Genomic DNA, 21,451 nt, shown 5'->3' on the forward strand with positions numbered 1-21,451 from the left:
CTTCCGGGTCATGTGGCCAGCATGACTAAGCCACTTCTGGCAAACCAGAGCAGCACACGGAAACGCCGTTTACCTTCCTGCAGGAGTGGGACCTATTTATCTACTTGCACTTTGACATGCTTTCAAACTGCTAGGTTAGCAGGAGAGGATGAACTGACATTCAACCAAAATAAGATGGAGTTAACTTACAATGGAAGGCTAAGGATTCACCTGCTCTATAGGAGGTCATGCTAAAGGGCAAGACTTGCAGCTTCGCAGTGCTCTTGGATAATGCTTTGTATCAAGGCTATCAGGTGGAAGCTTTGGCATGACACACCCCACCCCCACCCCGGTTTCAGCTGTGCTCCTTTTCTGGTTAACAAATATCATATCACTGTGCCCCAGGCTCCGACAACGTTTTAACAACTACTTAGTGCATTCTACGTGGGATAGAACTGTAGTGTTGGAAGGGACCACAGTAGTGGTAATCCTGTCCAGGCCCTTGCAATGCAGGAATCTTTTTCCCAACATGGGCCTAGAACCCACAACCTTGAGATTAAGAGTCTCATGCTTTACCAACTGAGCAACCCCAGCTGAGCTAAAACAGCTTAGGGTATTCACTGGTGTAGATTGCGAAAGTGTGGCTATCTACAGGGAACATATACCAGTTCATGAGAACTTCCAGTTCATTTCTGGGCTAAATTCCAATTGACCGTTTAAGGTCCTAAACAGTTTGGCTCCTCTATGGCCTCAACTCCTTAATTGAGGCCTGGGTCAGATATTCTATTATGCGACATCTCTGTTAGAGGTAAGGCCAGCCTTCTCCAGCCTGGTGCCTTTTAGGTGTTTTTGTACCACAATTTCTATCATCCTTGACCACTGGGTATGTTGGAGGGGGCGTATCGGAATTGTAGTCCAAAATCTGTGGAGAGTACCATGTTGACAAAGGGTGCAGTTGGCACTGGACAACTTTTGGTGGTGGCCTCTCTGTTGGACATCCATTGGACATCCACAAGACGCATGTCACTGTCTCTTTAGAACAGGCATCCCCAAACTTTGGCCCTCCAGATGTTTTGGACTACAATTCCCATCTTCCCTGACCACTGGTCCTGTTAGCTAGGGATCATGGGAGTTGTAGGCCAAAACATCTGGAGGGACTCAGTTTGGGGATGCCTGCTTTAGAAGGTCAGCTAAGATTTCCAAGCTTTTGTTTATTGCTCCTTTTTAGTCCTGTGCTGCTGGAATTACATTATCTCTTCCAAGTTACGATTTCACTGATCATTGTATTTAGTAAGAGTTTTTTAATTGATCTGAGCTCATGTTCCTTTGCTGATCATAGGGAGTGAGCTGGATATGGGAAACCTGCAGAATCCTTCCACTTTCTACAATGATGGGGAAGTGGAGGGAAAGTGAGCTTATGCGGTGGGTTGGATCAGACTCCTAGTGTTTAGCTGTCTCTTATTCAGCTTTCAACTTTCCCAGGCAAATAGACCGTCAGCAAATATATCAACCTTTGATCCTATAATTAGGTTAAAGGTATCTGTATTTTGTAATGGGAAACCAGGTGTTTTGGGAACACAAAAGAGCGATCTCAGTTTCTGGAGAGGATTAGAAGCTTTCAGAAAGATGAATGTGGGTTTTCCCCCTTAGGAGGTGTGTTGAAATCTGTACTATGGTGGGTATTAGCCTAGCGATTGTAATCTTAGATCCAGTTGAAGCAGTTTTCATGAGCCAGCTTTGTTCATTCAGAGGTGTGAGGTTGTTGTAATTTGTTTGTTTGAATATGCCTCAACTGCCAACACTCAGCTTATGACTCAGCATGCCCATGAAGGTAGGCTGGTTAAGATGGAGAATGTACAAGTTCCAAGCAGAGAATACATACTGCAGAAAGCTTGTTATACTATGGACAAGATTCTATCATTCAGCACCTCCATGCATTTGGCTAAGTCTCTCCAGGCACTCTCTGTCTTTCATCCTTGTGCCAACTTCTCCAGAACTAGGGAAGCACCTCCAACTTACCTGCTCTTGGAGTGTAGGTTTTCATAGGACAGTTTCTCTAGGGCAATGCCATATTGTAAGCTGCTTCTCTGAGTAAAATTCTTGTGTTTTCCTTGTTGCAAAACCTGGATATTATTCTTACTGCTATTATCTTACCTCTTCATTTTATGGATTTATATCCTGCAGAAAAAAAATTATAGGCTGTTTTACAAAGCTGTGTGTGTGTGTGTGTGTCTGTGTGTGTGTGTGTGGCATTGAACTGCTTCTTGAGATGTTTTATAAATCATATTGAGACAACAAGCTTCAAATAAATGCACATTGCCTCAGGCACATAAGGTGCCTCCTTCTATATATCTTGGTTTTTCTCACAAGTGTGGGCCTATCTGTTCCTGTTTGCAGCTTACAAGTATTTTAAAGTGAAAAGGCTGCAGTTTATACACATTAATATTTCTTTGTACCTGGCACAGTGTTTGCCCTACACTCAGATATCTGTTTCTTAAGGCTAGATGCTGACCCAAGGCATTTCTCTGCCTGAGGTGGAGCAGGAAATGGGGCTCGCCCTGAGCCTCATCAGGATATATAGCACTTGAGGGTGGCTGCTTCACCCTGCCTAATGGTAGAGCCAGCCTGCATGGACTACAGTTCTATACCTTCTTATCTGGCATTAAGACAGATCTTAATGGGACATAACTTCTGAGTGGACATATCTCTCCAGATAGGAATAAAGATTTTTTTTTAAAAAAAACCCTGTCAAATGCTCATATTGGTTGTGTGTTATCTTTTAGCATGCCTCACATTTCTTTGGATGTGAGGTCCATGTTCTTGCAGATATATTTACCTCTTTTTAAAAGGAAGGAACTTGGCAGTGGGTGGTTTTTTTTTTTTTTACTTAATATGACAGTGGGCAGCACAGCAGTGGTCGCTTGTTGCAAATAACGCCTAGAGCTGTTGTTCATCGATACAGCTCAATCAGGCTTCTTTCTGCTTTTCCAGCTTCTGTTGCCAGGAATTCGAGCAGCTGCAAGCTGAGCTCCCCATTCCTGTTTTGAGTCAGCATGCATACAGGAATAGAGCCTAGAGAAGTCTGAAGCAGGTTGAGCGTAATTGTACCAGATGGTGTGGAAGGCGAATAAACTGACAGCTCCCATCTTGGGAAGTCTGCAGTCAAATTGATTGGGGAACAATCACAAAACACAGTTTTCTCAGACAAGGTTTCAGTCAAAGTCCTTTTGTATATCCTACATCTAGAGATCATTTGGTATGTTTTTCTTCTTCTTCTTCCATGTATATCTTTCCCCTTCTAGCAGCAATGTATTTCATAAACAGGGGATCTTGGCTGCAAGCCAAGCTAAGAAACCATGTTTAAAAGCTACTTCAGGTTTGTCTGCCACAGGCCAAAGGAAAAACAATATTATAAAGTGTTGCTTAGTTAAAACAGTATCAGAACTTATAACATTTTAGAGACAATTGTAACAAAGCTTTTCTTCTAGGGCAGGCATGTCAAACCTGCGGCCCTCCAGATGTTTTGGACTACAATTCCCATCTTCCCCAACCACTGGTCCTGCTAGCTAGGGATCATGGGAGCTGTAGACCAAAACATCTGGAGGGCCGCAGGTTTGACATGCCTGCTCTAGGGGGAAAAACAAAAGTAGGGGCAAAATTGTCATTTTCAGGGTGAATGGAGGGATGTATGTGTGTGTGATTAAAACAGAAACATTTGAGAAGATTCTGAATAAATTCTGCTCATACTCAAACCACAACTAATGCAACAGATGCTCTCTGATAAACTACTATTTATATTATAATAAATGCAGAAATAAAGAGGCAGGTACAATACTTCTAAAATCATAATCTCTGCTTGTGCCTTTCACACCACTGATTTCCAATTTTTGTTTTCATCCAGAGGATCTAACAATATGAATTAGTCACGACCCAAATGCCACTTCTTAATGCTGCTTCCCCTCACAAATAAACTAAGTCCTTTATTGTCTTCCTGGGCTACATAGGCTCCAACAGCAAGGAGGCATGGACGTCATAAGCACTTCACCACACAGAGCAGAGATGATTCTCTTGCCTTTCAAGCCACTGGGGTATCCTCAAAAGGTTGCACCTGTGCTCATATCTTCTCCGCAAGAAACTAGGGGAATTGCAGTTTGTGGGTGTGCTAAAATTCTGTCGGCTGGTTAGTCCCTTTCTGAATTAGAATTCTCTGCACTCTTATAGCTGTGTGCACACGAGAGAGAAACGGTCATTGTTTCCAGTGCAGATCAGTGTTAGCATTCAGTGTCAACAGTGTATAGGGCAATGTGGTCCAACATGCAGCCTGAGGGGCACATGCAACCCTCAATGCGTTTTTGGTGGCCTTTGGCAACATCTGATCCCCCCCGCCCTCTCACTGCCTTCCCAAAGCCGGGTAAGCAAGGCTTTGGGAATGAGACATAATGCTCTGACATTATGAGAGTCCTCCCACCTCCTTCCCAAAACCTACCAGTAGTTAGGGCTTTCCCAGCTTTGGGAAAGAGGTGGAAGGGCTCTAGGACCCTGCCAGAGCCTTGCACCTCCTTTCCAAAGCCTAGTGCCTCACTTTGCCAGCTTTAGGAAGGCAGTGTGAGGGCTGGAGGGGGGTATCAAATTTTGCCCTTGCTCCCTAACCCCCTGCATGACAAGGCAGTGTGTGGCCCATGGGTTCTGTGTCAAAGTACTCTTGCAGCCCACTTGGTATGAAAAGTTGGACCACCCTGGTATAGGATCTTAATTCCTATGTAAAGACCACAGGGACGTTCAGCCCACGGGATGAGGGTCCCCCTCTCACATAACTTGAGAACCTAAATGAGTGTTCAACAGCAGGATATTTGTTTTAGAGCATTTTGTGAAGATGACTGTGGAGGAAGAGGAATCCTTCACAGATGGGTGAGGAATCAAAACTAAACTGGATTTAGAATAGAAGCTGAAACAGATGGCTTTGTTTCTCATCAAGGTTTATTAATATGCATGGAACATCACATCTCTATTTGTGGAGACACTGAGTTTTCCTTCCGTACATTCCTTAGTTACCTGATCTGCAAAACATTCCCAGCTCTGGGTGCTTAGCTAACTTGATATAGCAATCCTTTCTTTTCTTTCTTTTTAAGAAGATACTCTGGTGAAATTATAGCCTACCTGTGCAATTGAGACTATGATCCAATATATGCTTGCTTGGAAATAAGTTTCATTGAACTCATTTCATTGGACTTTACTTCTGAATAAGCATACCTAGGATTGAGCTGATATGGATAAGAAACAAATGTCCCCATATTCTTTGAGTTTATTTATTGCATTTGTTTGTACAATAAGAAAGGGTCCTGTAAATGAAGGATAGTCAGAAACCCAAGTGGAGGAATAACATTCTGAGTGCAGTGCCTTTTCCAAGGCTAGTTGTTGTGACTGTTTAACAGTGAGGGGTTTTTTAGAGCAGTGGTGAAGCTAGCTTAGAGATTCTCAAAATTTTGCTAACAGAAACTACTTCAGGTCAAAAGCAAGCCCCAAATGACTGACATTGGGACACCTGGGCAGACTGTGTGTGTGTGTTTTATAGAACTACTAATTCTTATGAGCTTGTTAACAAGGGTGCAGTTACTGTGAACCGGTGCAAAAATTGAGGGGCTGTTTGCACAGGCTAAATCCAGATATTATGGAAAAGCTGAAGGGAAGAGCCCACCCTGAGCCTCCTAATCAAATCCTTACAAAAATGAGGAAAGTAAAGGAAGGAACATGCTCCTCCTGAAGCACAGAAGGAGACACCTGTGTTTTGACCATCAATCCCATGTGGTAGCTAAATTGGTTAGAGCATGCATAGGCAACCTTGGCTCTGCAGATGTTTTGGAACTACAACTCCCATGATCTAGCTAACAGGGCAGGTGGTCAGGGATCATGGGAGTTGTAGTTCCAAAACATCTGGAGAGCCAAGGTTGCCTATGCCTGGGTTAGAGTATGGTGCTGATAACACAAAATATGCAGGTTTGATCCCCAGATGGGACAGCAGCATATTCCTGCACTGTAGGGTGTTGAACTAGGTTGGACCCCTTCCCCCTCAGGGTCCCTTGCAACTACAATTCAATGATTCTGTGCTGATACAGCCACTACAGTACAGACTTTTTCTGTCAGAAGAGCAGCTATAGTCAGAGGGAGTTGGATAGGGATTGTGATGTCCATTTGTTATCTACTGACTTTTCTACAACGGGAGGGGGAAGGGGGGGTCTGGAAATCCACTTTGGCTTGATGGCTTAAGCACTGGATCCACATAGGATATGCTGCAGTGCAGCTGATCAAAAACCCCTGGGCACTAAGCTTGAGGAATTAACCCACTGTCGCTCATATTCCCTTAGGTGACTAATCTAAGGAAGACATCACCTGCACACTACTTAATACTTTGTTAAGAATGCAAAGGGCAAGAAGGGGAATGGCGAGGACATTCCAAATGAAGGTGTGGGCGAGGAAGGAGCCAGAGGGTGGGGAGTGTTCGAGCTGTCTTGTTACACAAAGAGTTGGAGCTGGCTCTCTGCGGATGCTTTCAGAGTTACCTCCAGAAGTCGCTAGAGAGCATAGGTTATATCTGACTTAAGTTTTATGCAGGCTAGACCCAATGAAAATAATGAGCCCAACTTAGTCATGTTATTAGTTTCAATTGGTTGACTCTGAACACGGCTGGCATTTACTGCAGCCCAATATTTCTAGTTTGCTGGCATTTTCTCCTTCAAAGTGCCACATGTAGCCTGAGCTCTGTATGTGTGACTGACAGATTGAATCTGGAAACCTATCCACCATCAGTTATGTCGGGATTTTTTGTAGCCTCTTTCCCCCTCCCCAAAGCATTTGCAGTGTGTATGTCGAGAGGGATGGTCAAACTTTGCTGTAGAGAGAGCTTTCCTTAAAGTTAAATAAATCTCTGCATTCAGATGTCAGTAAGGTGGTTAGGCTGCAATTCTTCTTCCAGACAGCAAGTTTTCTATGTGGATGTATATATTTCCCCCTATTTTTATGGAGAAAAAATTATTCTATGCAAGTTCTTACCTGCAGCCCAAAGCGGTTCAGGCCCCAGGCACTTGCTTACCATCTCAACGTGAACTAGGTCTGTCACAGGCCAGAGGAGAGGCAGATTAAAGACACAGAAGAAGCCTACATGATGATTTATAAAGTCCACAAGAGATATATTTAGGAAAGTAAAAAGGTGGGTGTAAGTGGGAAAGGATACCCTCTTTTTCCTTTAGTAATAGCAAACACTGTAACAAGTAGAGCAGTATATAATCCATAAGATGTCCATCAGCTTGTTCAGAACCAATGCATGTGTGTATATAATTGGATTAATGGGAAGTTCACTTTCCCTTGGAGCTCAGGCCTCACCTAAGAATTCCTTATATTATGGACCTATATTATTTGCAAAGACAGTTGTCATCACTTTTATGAGAAAGTTAAATTATAATTGAATGTCTTCTGTCTCCTTCTTTTCATAGGCAGGACTTATGAAATATGCTACCTTTAATAAAGCCCTTTTTACAACATAACTACTGCAAAGGATTATGGGGAATTTGCTGAGATAGGTTATAGTTAGCGAAGCCTTGAATATGCCCAACCTGTAGCTACATTTATCTGGGGAAGAAGATAAATGGGAAGTTGTCGCTTTAAACAGAACAGTGATTTTGGCACTGGGAGCTGCTGCAAAGACCACAGCAAGCAAAGCATTATGACCTATAGGGAGCATTTTGCAAATCACTATATATTCCATTCTCAGATGCCCCAACTCTGCATCCCTGGGAAAATGATTCTGCTGTTTCCAGGGCTAGTTTTGCCGAGACAAAACAAGAGGCAAATCAAGGGACTGTAATTATCCTGAATGCTCCTATTGCTTTCAGCTCTCTTCTGATCAACACTCTGTGAATGCATAAACAAATTATATTGAGAAAGATAATGGAGCTAGTGACTTGGGATAATTGGTTGTGTAAACAATATTTTAGGGACGCGGGTGGTGCTGTGGTCTAAACCACTGAGCCTAGGGCTTGCCAATCAGAAGGTCGGCAGTTCGAATCCTCATGACAGGGTGAGCCCCCGTTATTCGGTCCCAGCTCCTGCCAACCTAGCTGTTCAAAAGCATGTCAAAGTGCAAGTGGATAAATAGGTACTGCTCCAACGGGAAGGTAAGCGGTGTTTCTGTGTGCTGCTCTGGTTCGCCAGAAGCAGCTTTGTCATGCTGGCCACATGACCCAGAAGATGTCTGCGGACAAACGCCGGCTCCCTCGGCCAGTAAAGCGAGATGAGCGCCGCAACCACAGAGTCGTCTGTGACTGGACCTAATGGTCAGGGGTTCCTTTACCTTTACCCTTTATGGTTGTGATTATGACATCTTTCCTACTGTCCTGTTATTTCACTCCTAGAATATGGAAGGGAACCATGTGCAGTAGTAACAGTCATGCCCCCACCAACCCTGAGCCCACCCTCAACCTCCATGCATTGAAGACGGCTTCTAAGTACGCTTTGCTGAATGCTCTTGGAAGCCTCCCTGCAGCCAGAAACTCCACAAGATGACCCTTTCCAGATGTAAGGGAAGGTTCCCTTCAGACCTTTCTACTCAATGTGGGAAGACTGGGGTTGCAGCAGGTGGAGATGGCATGAACTCCTCTTGATGCCCCCACAGGTTCCTTTAAAAAAAGCGAATCCACAGGTTCCTTGAACATCTGCATAGAGCTTGTTGCTACTTGGGTAGCTTGTGTAGTTCAGTGTTGGGAAGCAGCCAGCACCCTCCCACATTATTTACTTATTTTCTTTCCAATTTCGTGGACTCCCCGTGTCATTTGCACAGCAAAGGCTACTTGCAGACAATCAAACCCACAAGAGCATGGCCCATTTTGAAACCATGGCAGAGTTGCTATTGCCATTGCTGCCCAGGTATTAGCAAACATTATTTCCTGTCAAGAGTCACTGGAGCTTGGAAAACCAGGAACCTTAGGCTCACATGTGGTGAGCAACTCATCCAACTGTTTGGAGCCGCTTCCTGTCAGTGAAGTATTTTCAGGCTCTAGCCCCAACCACCCAGATTGACTATTAGGTAGTTCTAGACAGGAAGAACTATAAAAGACTTTTGCATGATCAAAAACAAGATAGCTCAGCTGGTAGAGCATGAGACTCTTAATCTCATGAGTTTGAGCCCCATGTTGGGAAGAGATTACTGCATTGCAGGGGGGTTTCTAGTGCCACAAGTCTTTAACCTACTGGTGTACAAATACTTCATTATGAACTGAAGGATAAGTCTGTCGGTTACTAGAGATGGTGGCTATATTATGTGGCTTCTGAATACCAGTTTCTTGGGAACTTCAGTGGGGAGATCTCCGTTGCACTCTTGTCCTGCTTGTGGACTTCCCATCAGCATCTGCTTGTCTGTCGTGAGAAAAAAATGCTGGATTAGATAGGCTTTTGATCTGATCCAGCTGGGTCCTTCTTATGTTCTTAACCAGGCATAGGCAAACTCCAGCCCACCAGATGTTTGGGACTACAATTCCCATCATCTCTAGCTAACAGAACCAGTGGCCAGGGATGATGGGAATTGTAGTCCCAAACATCTGGAGGGCCGAAGTTTGCCTATGCCTGTTCTTAACTCTGCACTGCTGCGCTGCAGCATTTTTGTCTTCACCTATTAGCATTGACGCAATCTGACAGTGGCAGAACAAAGGTGAGTGCACACAGAAGGCAACAGGCAATATTTATGCTGTCAGGATCCCAGTATTCTCTTGCCTTTTCAGCACACACTTATTCTGACACATTCAAGGACCTTCTGAAGAAATAATTGCACCTGCAAGGTGGTCAAATGTGGACTCATCTTGAGCCGCGTATGCTTAAATGAGCATTTAGTAATTCATCTAGACAGCTTGATGCCATCAACTGCACAGGAGTGGATCAGTCTCTTCAGCTCAAGCACAATGCCTTGATATGTGAAGCAAGTCTGGCTTTGAAGTCACCCCAGTTATTCATTCCATATGATCAGATACGGCTTCTGATAGCATTTTCAGAACACAAGACATGGAGCTGAATAATTTCGATCTTTCCATTTCTATTATTCATTTCTTATTGGCAGTGTTTTGCACTATTTACAATGTTTTTTTTGGGGGGGGTAGCATTTGCTAAAGAAAACACATTACCACTGTCAGCTAGCTCGTTTTTAAGGAAATTGATGAATACCAGCCAATTTCTTTCATACATTTCAAAACTAGTCTGTGCTGGAATAGTGGGGGCGGGGGCGGGGTTGCCTTCCCTTCCTTGTAGAGGTTCCTCCATTTTTACCCCATGTGTCAAATAGCAGATATAGGTGAAGGAGTTGGGGGGGGAGGATTTAATGGGAAGGGATGTAAGTGGGGAAAACTTAAACCTCCATTCCATTCCTTTGATTACAGATTACCTTCACCCCCTCCAATGCAGCTGGTATTACCCATGACAATATCCTTGTTATGTATCTTTACTATCGTGTATAGCTGTATGTTTATTGTCTGTGGATGCACATCAGAATAGAGAAACATTATCCCCCCCCCCTCTTAAAAATTGCTGAGGGTTGTGGAGGATCACTTAATGATTTTTCCCCACCTCTGCATCAGCATTATGATCAAAACAAACACCATATATTGAAAAAATGATGGGTCCTAGGCCAGGCCACGTGGAAGGGCCCTTTTAGCTGACAAAATTTTATGGGGAAATTAGTCAGCTGTACCAATGACGTATTGTGAAAATCACAGTCCATAGGCTTGTCAGTAAATTACCAAAATGGTATTGATCTCCATTGTCATTTGGGGAAGGGCCATAGCTCAGTGATAGAGCATCTGTGATGAAACTGCTAGCACATTTGCAAAGCTAAGCAGGGTCCGGTATGGTTTCAAATTGGATGGGGAACTGCATGTTGAGATTCTTGCATTGCAAGGGGTTGGACTAGATGGCCCTCGGGATCCTTTCCCAACTCAGCAATTCTACGATTCAATAAGCCTTACTTCAGCCTTCTCTAACTTAGTAGCCTTCAGATATTGTTGCCCTGAAACTGTCACCAGCCTCGGTCTGCATGGGCAAGGGAATCAGGGCTGATGGAATCTGACAACGTATGGTGGGCATCGGGTTGCAGGCTGAATATTTTACAGCAGAATCATCACCTCTTGTCTTATGCCAGCAAATTAGTAATCCTATTGGGGGAGTTTGAGCCAGAAACCTATTAAAACTTATCCCGTAAGTGCACTTGCTTCTTGAATAGACTTGATGCCTGGAGACACTAGCTGTCACAATTTTTTTTAATAGCCCCACCAGCAGGCGAGAGGCAATCTCTGCTCCACAGTCTCATTCAAAGATAGTTTGGAAATGCTTAACAGACCTGAAACAGGTTGATGGTGGTGGTGAAAAGCATGCCATCTGGCTGAAGGCATATATGCGTCACTTTCTCTTTTCTTTCCGTGTGCAACTCGCTGGAGCAGAAAGTGACAGTAAGTGAAATACACAGAGGAGGACTGATGGGGAGTGGCACTTATTGTTGAAGGAACACTAAATTGCCATGCAGATTTCATAGCTTGTGCGACCTCTGCTTCTTCCACCATGTTAAAGGTAAAGGGACCCCCTGACCATTAGGTCCAGTCGTGACCGACTCTCGCATTATTGGCCGAGGGAGCCGACGTACAGCTTCCAGGTCATGTGGCCAGCATGACAAAGCCGCTTCTGGCGAACCAGAGCAGCACACGGAAAAACCATTTACCTTCCCGCTGTAGCGGTACCTATTTATCTACTTGCACTTTGTCGTGCTTTCGAATTGCTAGGTTGGCAGGAGCTGGGACCGAGCAACGGGAGCTCGCCCCGTCGCAGGGATTCAATCCGCCGACCTTCTGATCAGCAAGCCCTAGGCTCTGTGGTTTAACCCACAGCGCCACCTGCGTCCCCATGTTAGGTTATGTTAGGTAACCATGTTCGGTTATTACTAAATTACACATGCCGCTTTCTAACAACATTTTTGCCCTAATAACTAAGGTCCTGCTGAAACAGAAACTGGGAGCATTAGCAGGATGTTTAGTGTTTGGTTTGGGGGCTTGTAAACACCTGCTTGCAATGAGGCAAGAAAACATTCTGAATGTTGTGACACAAAGAAGTTGAATTCGTGCGCCAGGCAACTGGCCTTGGGGGGGGGGGGGAATGCCATGGACTAGTAACTTCTGTAGATTTATTTGGCAAGGTAGTTCTGCAGGCAAGTCTGTTTTACAGGTGCACTTTTAAAGTTATGCCCATATAAAGCATTTTATGTGTGCACCTGGAGATGTAATGTGAGTGTGCCACGGTGTATTTTCAATGTTAACTTTTCATTCCAATACGTGCCATGGGGGCAACAGATGCAGCACATTTCATAATGGCCACAATTTGAAGAGAAACCTGGTGGACCCAATAGCCCCCCTGGAGGTGATAGTGGTAGAGATACAGCAAGTGACAGGGAGGAATCGAACTCCCCTGCACGCAGGTAGGAGCATAGGGCAAGAGCTGCCTCCAAACCATTGAATCAAACTCCCACCTACCCCCTGAACAATTACCTCTGCCCTCCCAAATGACTTGTTCTTATGTCACTTTCATTCTTCTCTCTTGGCAATTGAAATTCTCTCTCTAGGGGGAGGGATTTGACTGGCTGGCTCCCCTGTGATTTTTGGGAGGTATTTTGGTGATCAAAGGTGGAGAAGATATGGTGGTCATCACCACCACTTAAAAAGTGGAGAAACTTTAAGAGAAGATTGTGAAAAATGGGTGTCACTGTGGCATCTGCGAGTGATCTTTTCCACAAGCTCCCTTAGGGAGTATTCTGCTTTGTCTATTGCACTGCTCTGGTTCTCTTTTGGGTCCTGCTGGCAACAGAGGGGACTTCATGAGTATGTCTTCTGCTTAAATTTTGCCAGGGATAAATGCAGAAAGCTGACTCAAAAGTTGTGCTCATTACAGGGAAATAATAATGCAGCTTGACTGATAACATCCAGAGCAACTGTCTGGATTTGTGTCTGTGACCTGGTTTTAGAACTGCCTTGTAAATAAACCAATTTTAATCTAGTTCAGCCATTCACTGTGTCAGTGGAACAGGTCATCAAGGACTTTATTGTGACCTCATTGTGTTCAAATGGATATTTTGCAGTTTAAAGCGAACTTTCATAATCTGTGATGGCTACAAGCAAAGAAATAATTTGTTTGCCTCTGGTTCTAGTGCAATTGGATACAGATATAGTTAGTCATAACCTAAGCCCCATTGAAAACAATGAGTTACTTGTTGCATCTAACTGGTTTTGATGGGATTTACAGTGCAATCCCATATGTATCTACTCAGCTAAGTCCCATTCTGTTCAATGTGGTTGAACCAGAGGGTCAAACAGTATACAGTAGCATTTAGTCATGACTTGCTTCCATTGGGTTGGAGCCCCCGTCTATTTCATTTATTTGCAGTGAATAATGGAACCACATTAAACACAAGTAGGTTTAAGTTATTCCCTCTTCTGTTTTAATTGCTGAGAAACTAGGCACCATGCTAGCCCCTCAGGTGTTGTAATCTTCCTAATTTTAGGTTCTGTTCTGTGGTTTGTGGAGAAAATGAAAAACCCTTCTCACACAGTGGACGTACCATATTGGCCTGGATATAAACCTCGCCTTTTCCCCAGATTCCAACCGTGAAAAGATAAAGTGCGACCTTACAGTATGCAGCCAGGAACATGGGGCAAACAGTGCCAGGAGCACTGCAAAGTGGCACCTGCCCCATGCGTAGTCCCCCGTCCTCTCCTCCAAGGCCTGGAAGGGAGAGAGCAAGGGAGGGGAAAGGCCTCTGGCAATGGAGCACAGCTCCCCCCCCCAAGTATACAGCCAGGAGCAGCAAGGAATGGAGTGGCTTATATTTGGGTATTTTTATTTTCTCTTCCCCCCCCCCTCAAATTTTAAAGGCATATAAAAGAGAGACAGTGTGGGGGAGGAAGGGAAAGGAGATTGTGAGGGTAGTGATAAAGTAGGATATCAAATCCAAACTCTTCTTCTATATTCAGGTGCGGCTTATTTTTGGGCAAATGCGGTATATTTAAGTATATGACTGTTAGGTGAGAACTAATGAAATAGTGACGTGTTGTTAATGAAGACATGGCAATGGTATGGCATCACTATTTTGAACCATGCCTGTGGAATAATATATATATTTTTCTAATGTCTTACAAGGTGTGTGCCCTATTAAATAATCTACAGGATTATTATTATTATTATCATCTGAAGTTTCATAAGCAACCAAGAACAGCATTTCCAAATAGAACTTGCTTGAATCCTTTCCCCTTTCATCATTTCTTTTTTCACTCTCACCTCTTTTTAATTTTTTTTCAGGAATAGAACTCTGTCCTCCTGGTCACCGTTTCATGATAACGATGGTGGCGAGTTTTGTAGCAATGTCAGGGCAGTTCCTCATGCCGGGTTTGGCCGCCCTCTGCCGGGACTGGCAAGTTCTCCAAGCTGTCATCATCTGCCCCTTCCTGCTGATGTTGTTGTACTGGTTGTAAGTATTTGCCGTTTCTCATTTTTTCAGAAATATTGACTGATAAAGCTGGACATGTTGGGCCAAACATGGGTTCCCAATTCCACGGTTCCCTTGTACTACTAATGCCGTGACTCGGGACATTTGCATAGGATAATTACTAGACAGGAGTAGGTGCTTAACCCTTTTCCTAACTGCAGCTTCCCCCCTGCAAATATCCCCTGTGGCAGGAGAGGCTCCAAAATGAGGCATGAGTAAGACAGACTTAGTGGGAAGGGAATCAGCTGGCAGAGGGGATGTTCTGTTTATGGAGTCTCCTTTTTGAATGCCCCCTATCCCTTGCACCTCCCTTTATCTCAGCAGACATGGGATTGAGACCGTATATTTGCCACATGGACCTGATGCTGACCTGCACCTTATGAATGCACAGTAAAGTGCTTTGGAGGCATTTATTTGTGGGTGCCTACCAATTGCCATATTTTTCTGTCTAAAAGATGCCCCCATGTATAAGACACCCCCTATTTTTGGGGACTCCAATTTAAGAAAAGGGGGAAGATCTCTCTGTGTATAAGACACCCCCAAATTTTGGACATTGTTTTTAGGGGGAAAACCTAGTATTGCATACGGGAAAATGTGGTACCGTAATTGCCATGTGTTACATTGTTCACATTATCTTGGCCCCAGGCAATGTAACATATGCTAGAAAACGGTCCGTCCGCCCCCTTTCCAATAAACATCAAAAGTTTCACTTCTTGTTGTTAATTATTATCAAAATTTCTATACCGCCTGTCATCTGTAGATCTCAGGGTGGTTCGCAACATAAAAATATATAAACCAGTTGCCAATGAAACATTCACTCTTTATGCATATTGTTGTAGATGGATTTTTTCATTGATACTTTTAGAGAAAACAATTCTCTTAAGTTACAGATGAATTCTTGAGGATGCAAAACTTGTTACATCTTTTAAAGAAAAAGAAAGCATTTAAACTACCAGTGGCATCATCCTTGATTATTTTGGAGGGAAGATCAATCCAGTAAGCAAACAGTTTAATGTTATTTGGAGTTCAAATAACAAAAAACAATGAAGCTTACAACTGTTATATTGGCCGCTACAGAATTACTTGGTAGCATTTATCTTAGAAAGAAGTTGCAACCCTGATTTAGTATGGATTTCAAATCTTTTTTTAAGAGGAAATGTAAAAATGACTGTACTTTAGAAAAAAAATGTTAGTGTGCCTATTACCCCTTTAGATTTCACACACACACACACACACACACACACACACACACACACACACACACAGAATAATTATATGGCATGTACTGAATGCCCCTTCCCCTTCATCTACACACACACACACACACACACACACACACACACACACACACACAATCACTGTTACTTCTGGAGTGAATCAACAAATTCTGCCCTTAAAGATAACAGCTAAAAGATAAGAATATCTGTTGAGCTTGCTGGGGGATGTACAGTACCTGTTTGTTCCTTCTGAAAAGGATTGGGGGTGGGGAATCAAAGTAATTTTAGTATGGCTCCAGCTTGTGATTTTCTAATGTAGAGGTACCTGATGATTTTGTGTATTCAAAGCACATTTCCCTTTCTTTCTCTGCATTTCTCTTCCCGTTTGCATTGCATATTCTTCATTCCACTTCTCCCACTGTCAGCACTCTCCATTTGGTTTCTGTTGCCATGTCTTGCTGCTGCTGATAACAAAGCTGAAAGAGGGTATATCCCTCGCTTCTCTTCTCATGTTGATCATCAGCAAATCTGGGAGTCAAGAAAGAGATAAAATTGACTTACATGGGTATATCTCCAGGAGTTTCCTCCACTCATAAGACTGGCCAAATAGAGTATTCTGACATCAGTCTATAAAAGCAAGGAGTCTTAATGGATAAGGATGGATTTTTTTTGTCATTTTTGGATGTGGGCATGTGGCTGCACTTAGAGATTTTGCAAACACACACTGTCCAAGCAGTGGGTGTTTCAGCATAGGAAATCTATGGAGACAATTTTAGAATACACACTGGCCACATCTACATATTTATTTTGGTTTTATGCCAATCTAACTATTGTGATGTCCCCCCAAACCCAAGAATCCTGGATGTTATTGTTTTGGTCAAGGTGCTTCAAAACTAGTCCTCTTCCTCCACTCCCAACCTAGTGTTCCCAGGGCTCTCTTTGGGAAAGAGACTTTTGTCTGTGGTGTAAATCATGGCCACTGATATTCCTACCTCTTTGGTGGCATCTGTCTCACCTCTTTGGTCTGAAAAATCAACACTGATTACTTATTCTTCCATGCTACGGTCTCTTTCCCCACATGAATAATGCCAAAAGCACTCTCAGCATTGGAACTGCTTCTCATGCCGCATGCATTGAAGCTCAAATATTGGTCCCTTGACTTAAAATAAAGTAAACTTCCCTGAGAGTGTCTGATTTCATGCAGGAAATGTACATATCAGCTTCATTATTGTACTAGCAGAGGCATCACTCATTGGATATAAAGTTTAGCTTAGGGGTGGTCCTCCTTATTGGACTACAACTCACATCACCCAGACCATTGACCCTGCTAGCTGGGGCTGATGGGTGTTGGAGTCCAACAACATAGGTTCCCCAACCTTGCTTTAGTTCCTGCTTGCTTTAGTTCTTTGTAAGCCTCCACTAACAGATTTTTTCATCTCTAAAGTGTTTTCCCAGAATCCCTTCGGTGGCTGATGGCCACCCAACAGTTCGAAGCTGCAAAGAAGCTCATCCTTCACATCACTCACAAGGACAGGACAAGCACAGAATGTGATATCAAAGGGGTATTGCCCGGTGAGTGTTTGTGCCTGTGACAGGCTATGAAAATACAAAGAGATGAATGGTTTCTACACTGTACAATCAGCTACCTAATAGAACCTTTGGACTTCGACAGAGTGAAAAATTGTGTTCTTTGGCTTGCTTTGCTTTTGGGAAGGTAACTTACTTCACTCTAGCTTATGGCTGCGTTCTCATGGTTTCATTGGAAGTTTAGGCTTTTCTGTAGTTTGACTTCAGAATGTCCACACAACAAATACAAAGGAGTGAGGGGAATAATGGTTTGGTCCCTCCTCTGAAGTTTTGCTTTAGAGATAAGGTATCGTTTCTGAATAAGAAGGATCTGCTTCCCCTATTCTGGTGACATTTTCCTTGATTTTACATTGTTGCTGTTGCTGCTGCTGCTGCTGCTGCTGTTGTTGTTACTACTACTACTATTTTTTTATTTATATGCTGCCCATCTGACTGCGTTGCCCCGGCCACTCTGTGTGGCACCCAGCAGAATATTAGAAACACAATAAAACATCAAACATTAAAAACTTTCCAATACAGGACTGCCTAAGGAAGCCAGGCCTGTTAACTGCCAGATACAGGAAGATTGGCTCACTTCTCAGTTCTTTGTGCTTAATCTTTTTCTACAGAAATGAAAAGCATCCCAGATATATACTTCTATGTTGCTAGTTGCATATATATATATATATATATATATATATATATATATATATATATTGTTGAGTTACTGTTAGGAAACAGGACACATCTGTTTCTGTATTCTTACTGAAGCCAATTGTGCTTGTTCTTTCCCTTCACCTCCAATTTATTAGACCATCTCAGTAAACCCATATATTAAGCATTTTCCTGTCTGCACTGCTGTAGGAATTTATTGGCAGGGTGGGGGGAGGCGTGACAGGTGAACATAGTAGCGCAATGGGCAACAAACATACTCAATTTACCCCCCAAGTTTGCTAAAGTGATTACTGCACCATCTCATATGAGGAGAGGACAATGATTAATCGTTGAAAGCACATGTTGACTTAAATGTAGATGGCAGTGCATCCCTTAGAGAAAAGGAAATAACATTTCCGCTCAATGTACAAAGTAGAAACGTAATATAGTGGAGGGGAAAGGTGCTTGCCCACAAAACGATGGGCAGAAAATGATGGCTTCAATGCAGGGGGGGAACGCATAATTGCAAATCACTCTATATTCTTTACACTTTAGCAATTTAGTAAGTAATCACTTGAATCAGTATTGAGCTCCCCTTTAGCTCCCAAATGGTGTGTTAAACTGAAGAGTACTGCATATTCACTAGTGTGAATTGATCAAGCACCATCCTTTCCAAAGCAGAAATATGTACCCCTTTAGCTTCCCTTACAAAACAACCTTAATACACACCCCAAACAGCTTCTGACACATTTTTATCAAATTTGGAGCCAATTTCTATCGCCCTCATCGGTATGACGACTTGTTCTGCATTGTAGTTTAGCCACAGTGAGGTGGCTTTGAGAGTAAAACTTCCATCACAAGCAATTCACTCATATTTTGGGTATGGCTATGAATTGAGCTACCATGTATACGTTGCTGGAGCCATGCTGCAACCCTTAGATGGTCTGTAATAATCCACTACTCACCTCACTGGAAGTGATTGTGCGAATGGGCAAATGGTCTGATGTGGTAGACTTGGATAATGCAGCTGAAATGTTAAATCGGTGGCAGAACTTAAGTAACTTGCTACCCTCAGCAGCACCTGTTTGTTTTGCTTATCAGTTACATTTGTACCCATCCCTTCCTGCCAGGGCGCTCAAAGTGGTATTTAGGTCTTACTGGGTGAGCTCCCATCTGAATACTGCCTGGGCCAAGATGTATTTTGCTCCAGAGATGGCAACACACCACATGCCTTAATGTGATTATTTGAGTCCATAAATAACTTCCTAGAATCCAGATAATTTTAAATAAATTCTTAGCCTTTGTGGTTGTAGGGAGAAACTGAGTAAGTCGCAGTAGCTTGGTAGAGAGAAGATAAGATAAGGATGACTCGGCTCACAGCCTTGCAATCGAAGGAACTAGCAGGGTGTCAACATAGTTTGTGTGCTTGGATGTCCTATGGCAGGCATCCCCGAACTGCGGCCCTCCAGATGTTTTGGCCTACAACTCCCATGATCCCTAGCTAACAGGACCAGTGGTCGGGGAAGATGGGAATTTTAGTCCAAAACATCTGGAGGGCTGAAGTTTGGGGGATGCCTATGGCCTGTGGGACTGGATGCATTGAGTTGGGGGGGGGCAAAACAAAATGACCTAGATGAACATGGCTTAGGTAGGAATGTGCATGTTGCTTCTATTGTTTCCTGGCAGGCTGTGACTTTGGTGTGACAATGCTGCTAATCCTTTGCTGACACCTCTCCCTCACTTATTTGACCAAGCTCCATTTACCTGTTTGGTTGGCTCCCCATCACAGGCCAGAAATGGTTCCTCATGCCAGGAAGTGACGAACAGGACAACCCGTCACATGGCTTTGCTATCAGGGCGTTCCAGATTGGGGATGAGGGAAGCAGCCAGGCTGGAGGTAATGTATAAGCACATGTTCTCCAGGCTGCAAGATTACAGAAGTTCTACAAAAGCCCTCGAGCAGCTCACCCTCAAACCCAGGCTTCATGATCAGCAGCCTCACTTGATTCATTTGTGAATCAGCTGTATCTCTTCAGGCTGCACTGGAGATAGGGATCAAATGATTGAAAGCTCCCCCGTGTCAAAGGAAGTATCCTGCACATGCAGATGGAAATGTAATGAAATTATAGTTACATGAAAATACCCTTATGTGCCAGGCTGGAAATTTGTTCCATCGCTTGCTAACTTTTGTATGTGGAGGGGGTGTTTTCTATATAGGGAGGGGAGCACTCAAATATTTGATCCCTTACTTGCTTTAAGAAGAAGTAACAGTTCAGCAATCAGGCTGCTTGGCAAAGGAGGGGGGAGTACAGTGGCTCCTCATTTGCCTCTAAGGCTGAATTGTCTGGTCCACTGAGACATCCGCTACGCACAAACACATGTGCACAGGAGAGGGCTGTGGGCATCTTTTTGAACAAGCTGCCTCTCTGGCTACATTCATGTGCCCTCCGTTGATATATTTTTAATCTGTGCTCCATAAAATCTCAGTTGCATCACAGTTGCCTTCGGTTTCAGTCCCACTGGCACCGACTGATACTTTCCCTGCAGCTTGTGATGTTTTATAATATCAGAGGCACTGTAGGAATTCCTCACCTGCTGGCTCTTGCAATGCCTGCCTGTTCTTATCTCCAAACGAGAATCTGATCTGGCAAGACATTGCTAACGTTCCAAGAAGCAGACTGGAAATAACTTAGAAAATGATATTGGTGTGTAAGCAACCTTCAGAGCGGCTTACTGAATAAATATTGAAAAGAGGCAGGTGGAGTTAGGCAGCCAACAAGGTGTGTCCATAGTTCATGTAGATATCTTGGAGGCATGCTTGTTAATTGTTCATTCTTTAACCTATGGATGCATACTGTCTCTGAGAGTGGATGCTATGGAATACCAGTTTCTGGGAATCACAGGTGAGAGTGCTGATGTCTCTGGTTCTGCTGGCAGGCTTCTCATTGGCACCTGATTGCCCACTGTGGGATCCAGCAGATTCTTCTTATGTTCTTATGCAATTCAGCACATATAAAATACATTCTAGTATCAGTCTAGGTAAAGCTAGGGCTCTAAATCTATGTAGAGGCTAGCGCTCTGAATTTTGCCTCCTTGACTTGTGACAGCGCAAGACCAGTGTCTCAAATGCAGGCAAACTACAATATAAGAAGAGTTCTATGCACGTCTCTTTAACAGGGAAGCTATCCCCTGGATCCATCCAACTTCTGGAGCTCTGCAGATTGTAGAAGTTTGGTTGTGAAATGGATAAATTAATGGATATAGGCAGTGCTTTTTCTCTTTAAAAAATATTTAGGGTTACTCTCATTTTCCTACTCGCACTGAAATACTGCTAGGAGTATGTGTACCCCTGCGTACCCCCATAAAAAACCCCACTGGATATAGGTACAACACATCTTATATAGGCACAGGTTTTAAGCTTTTGATGAGCCTTGCCAGGTGATATGTAATGTCCAACATCTCCAAAAAGGAAAATAAT

General features: G+C 43.4%; 1 protein-coding gene across 2 annotated transcripts in view; it reads left to right on the top strand.

The window, feature by feature from the left end:
• The window catches only part of SLC22A23 (solute carrier family 22 member 23), a 93,338-nt gene that overhangs the window by 52,241 nt on the left and 19,646 nt on the right, over window positions 1-21,451 (top strand). Inside the window, exons 4-6 of one of the 2 annotated variants that reach the window (XM_035126383.2) lie at window positions 14,350-14,518; window positions 17,198-17,325; window positions 19,763-19,870. In XM_035126383.2, coding sequence (XP_034982274.1) covers window positions 14,350-14,518; window positions 17,198-17,325; window positions 19,763-19,870 — 405 coding nt within the window. The remainder of the gene's footprint in view (window positions 1-14,349; window positions 14,519-17,197; window positions 17,326-19,762; window positions 19,871-21,451) is intronic. The other variant, XM_035126384.2, reaches the window with a different exon arrangement.

The sequence above is a fragment of the Zootoca vivipara genome, chromosome 8, assembly GCF_963506605.1.
Source record: "Zootoca vivipara chromosome 8, rZooViv1.1, whole genome shotgun sequence".
Lineage (NCBI taxonomy): Eukaryota > Metazoa > Chordata > Lepidosauria > Squamata > Lacertidae > Zootoca > Zootoca vivipara.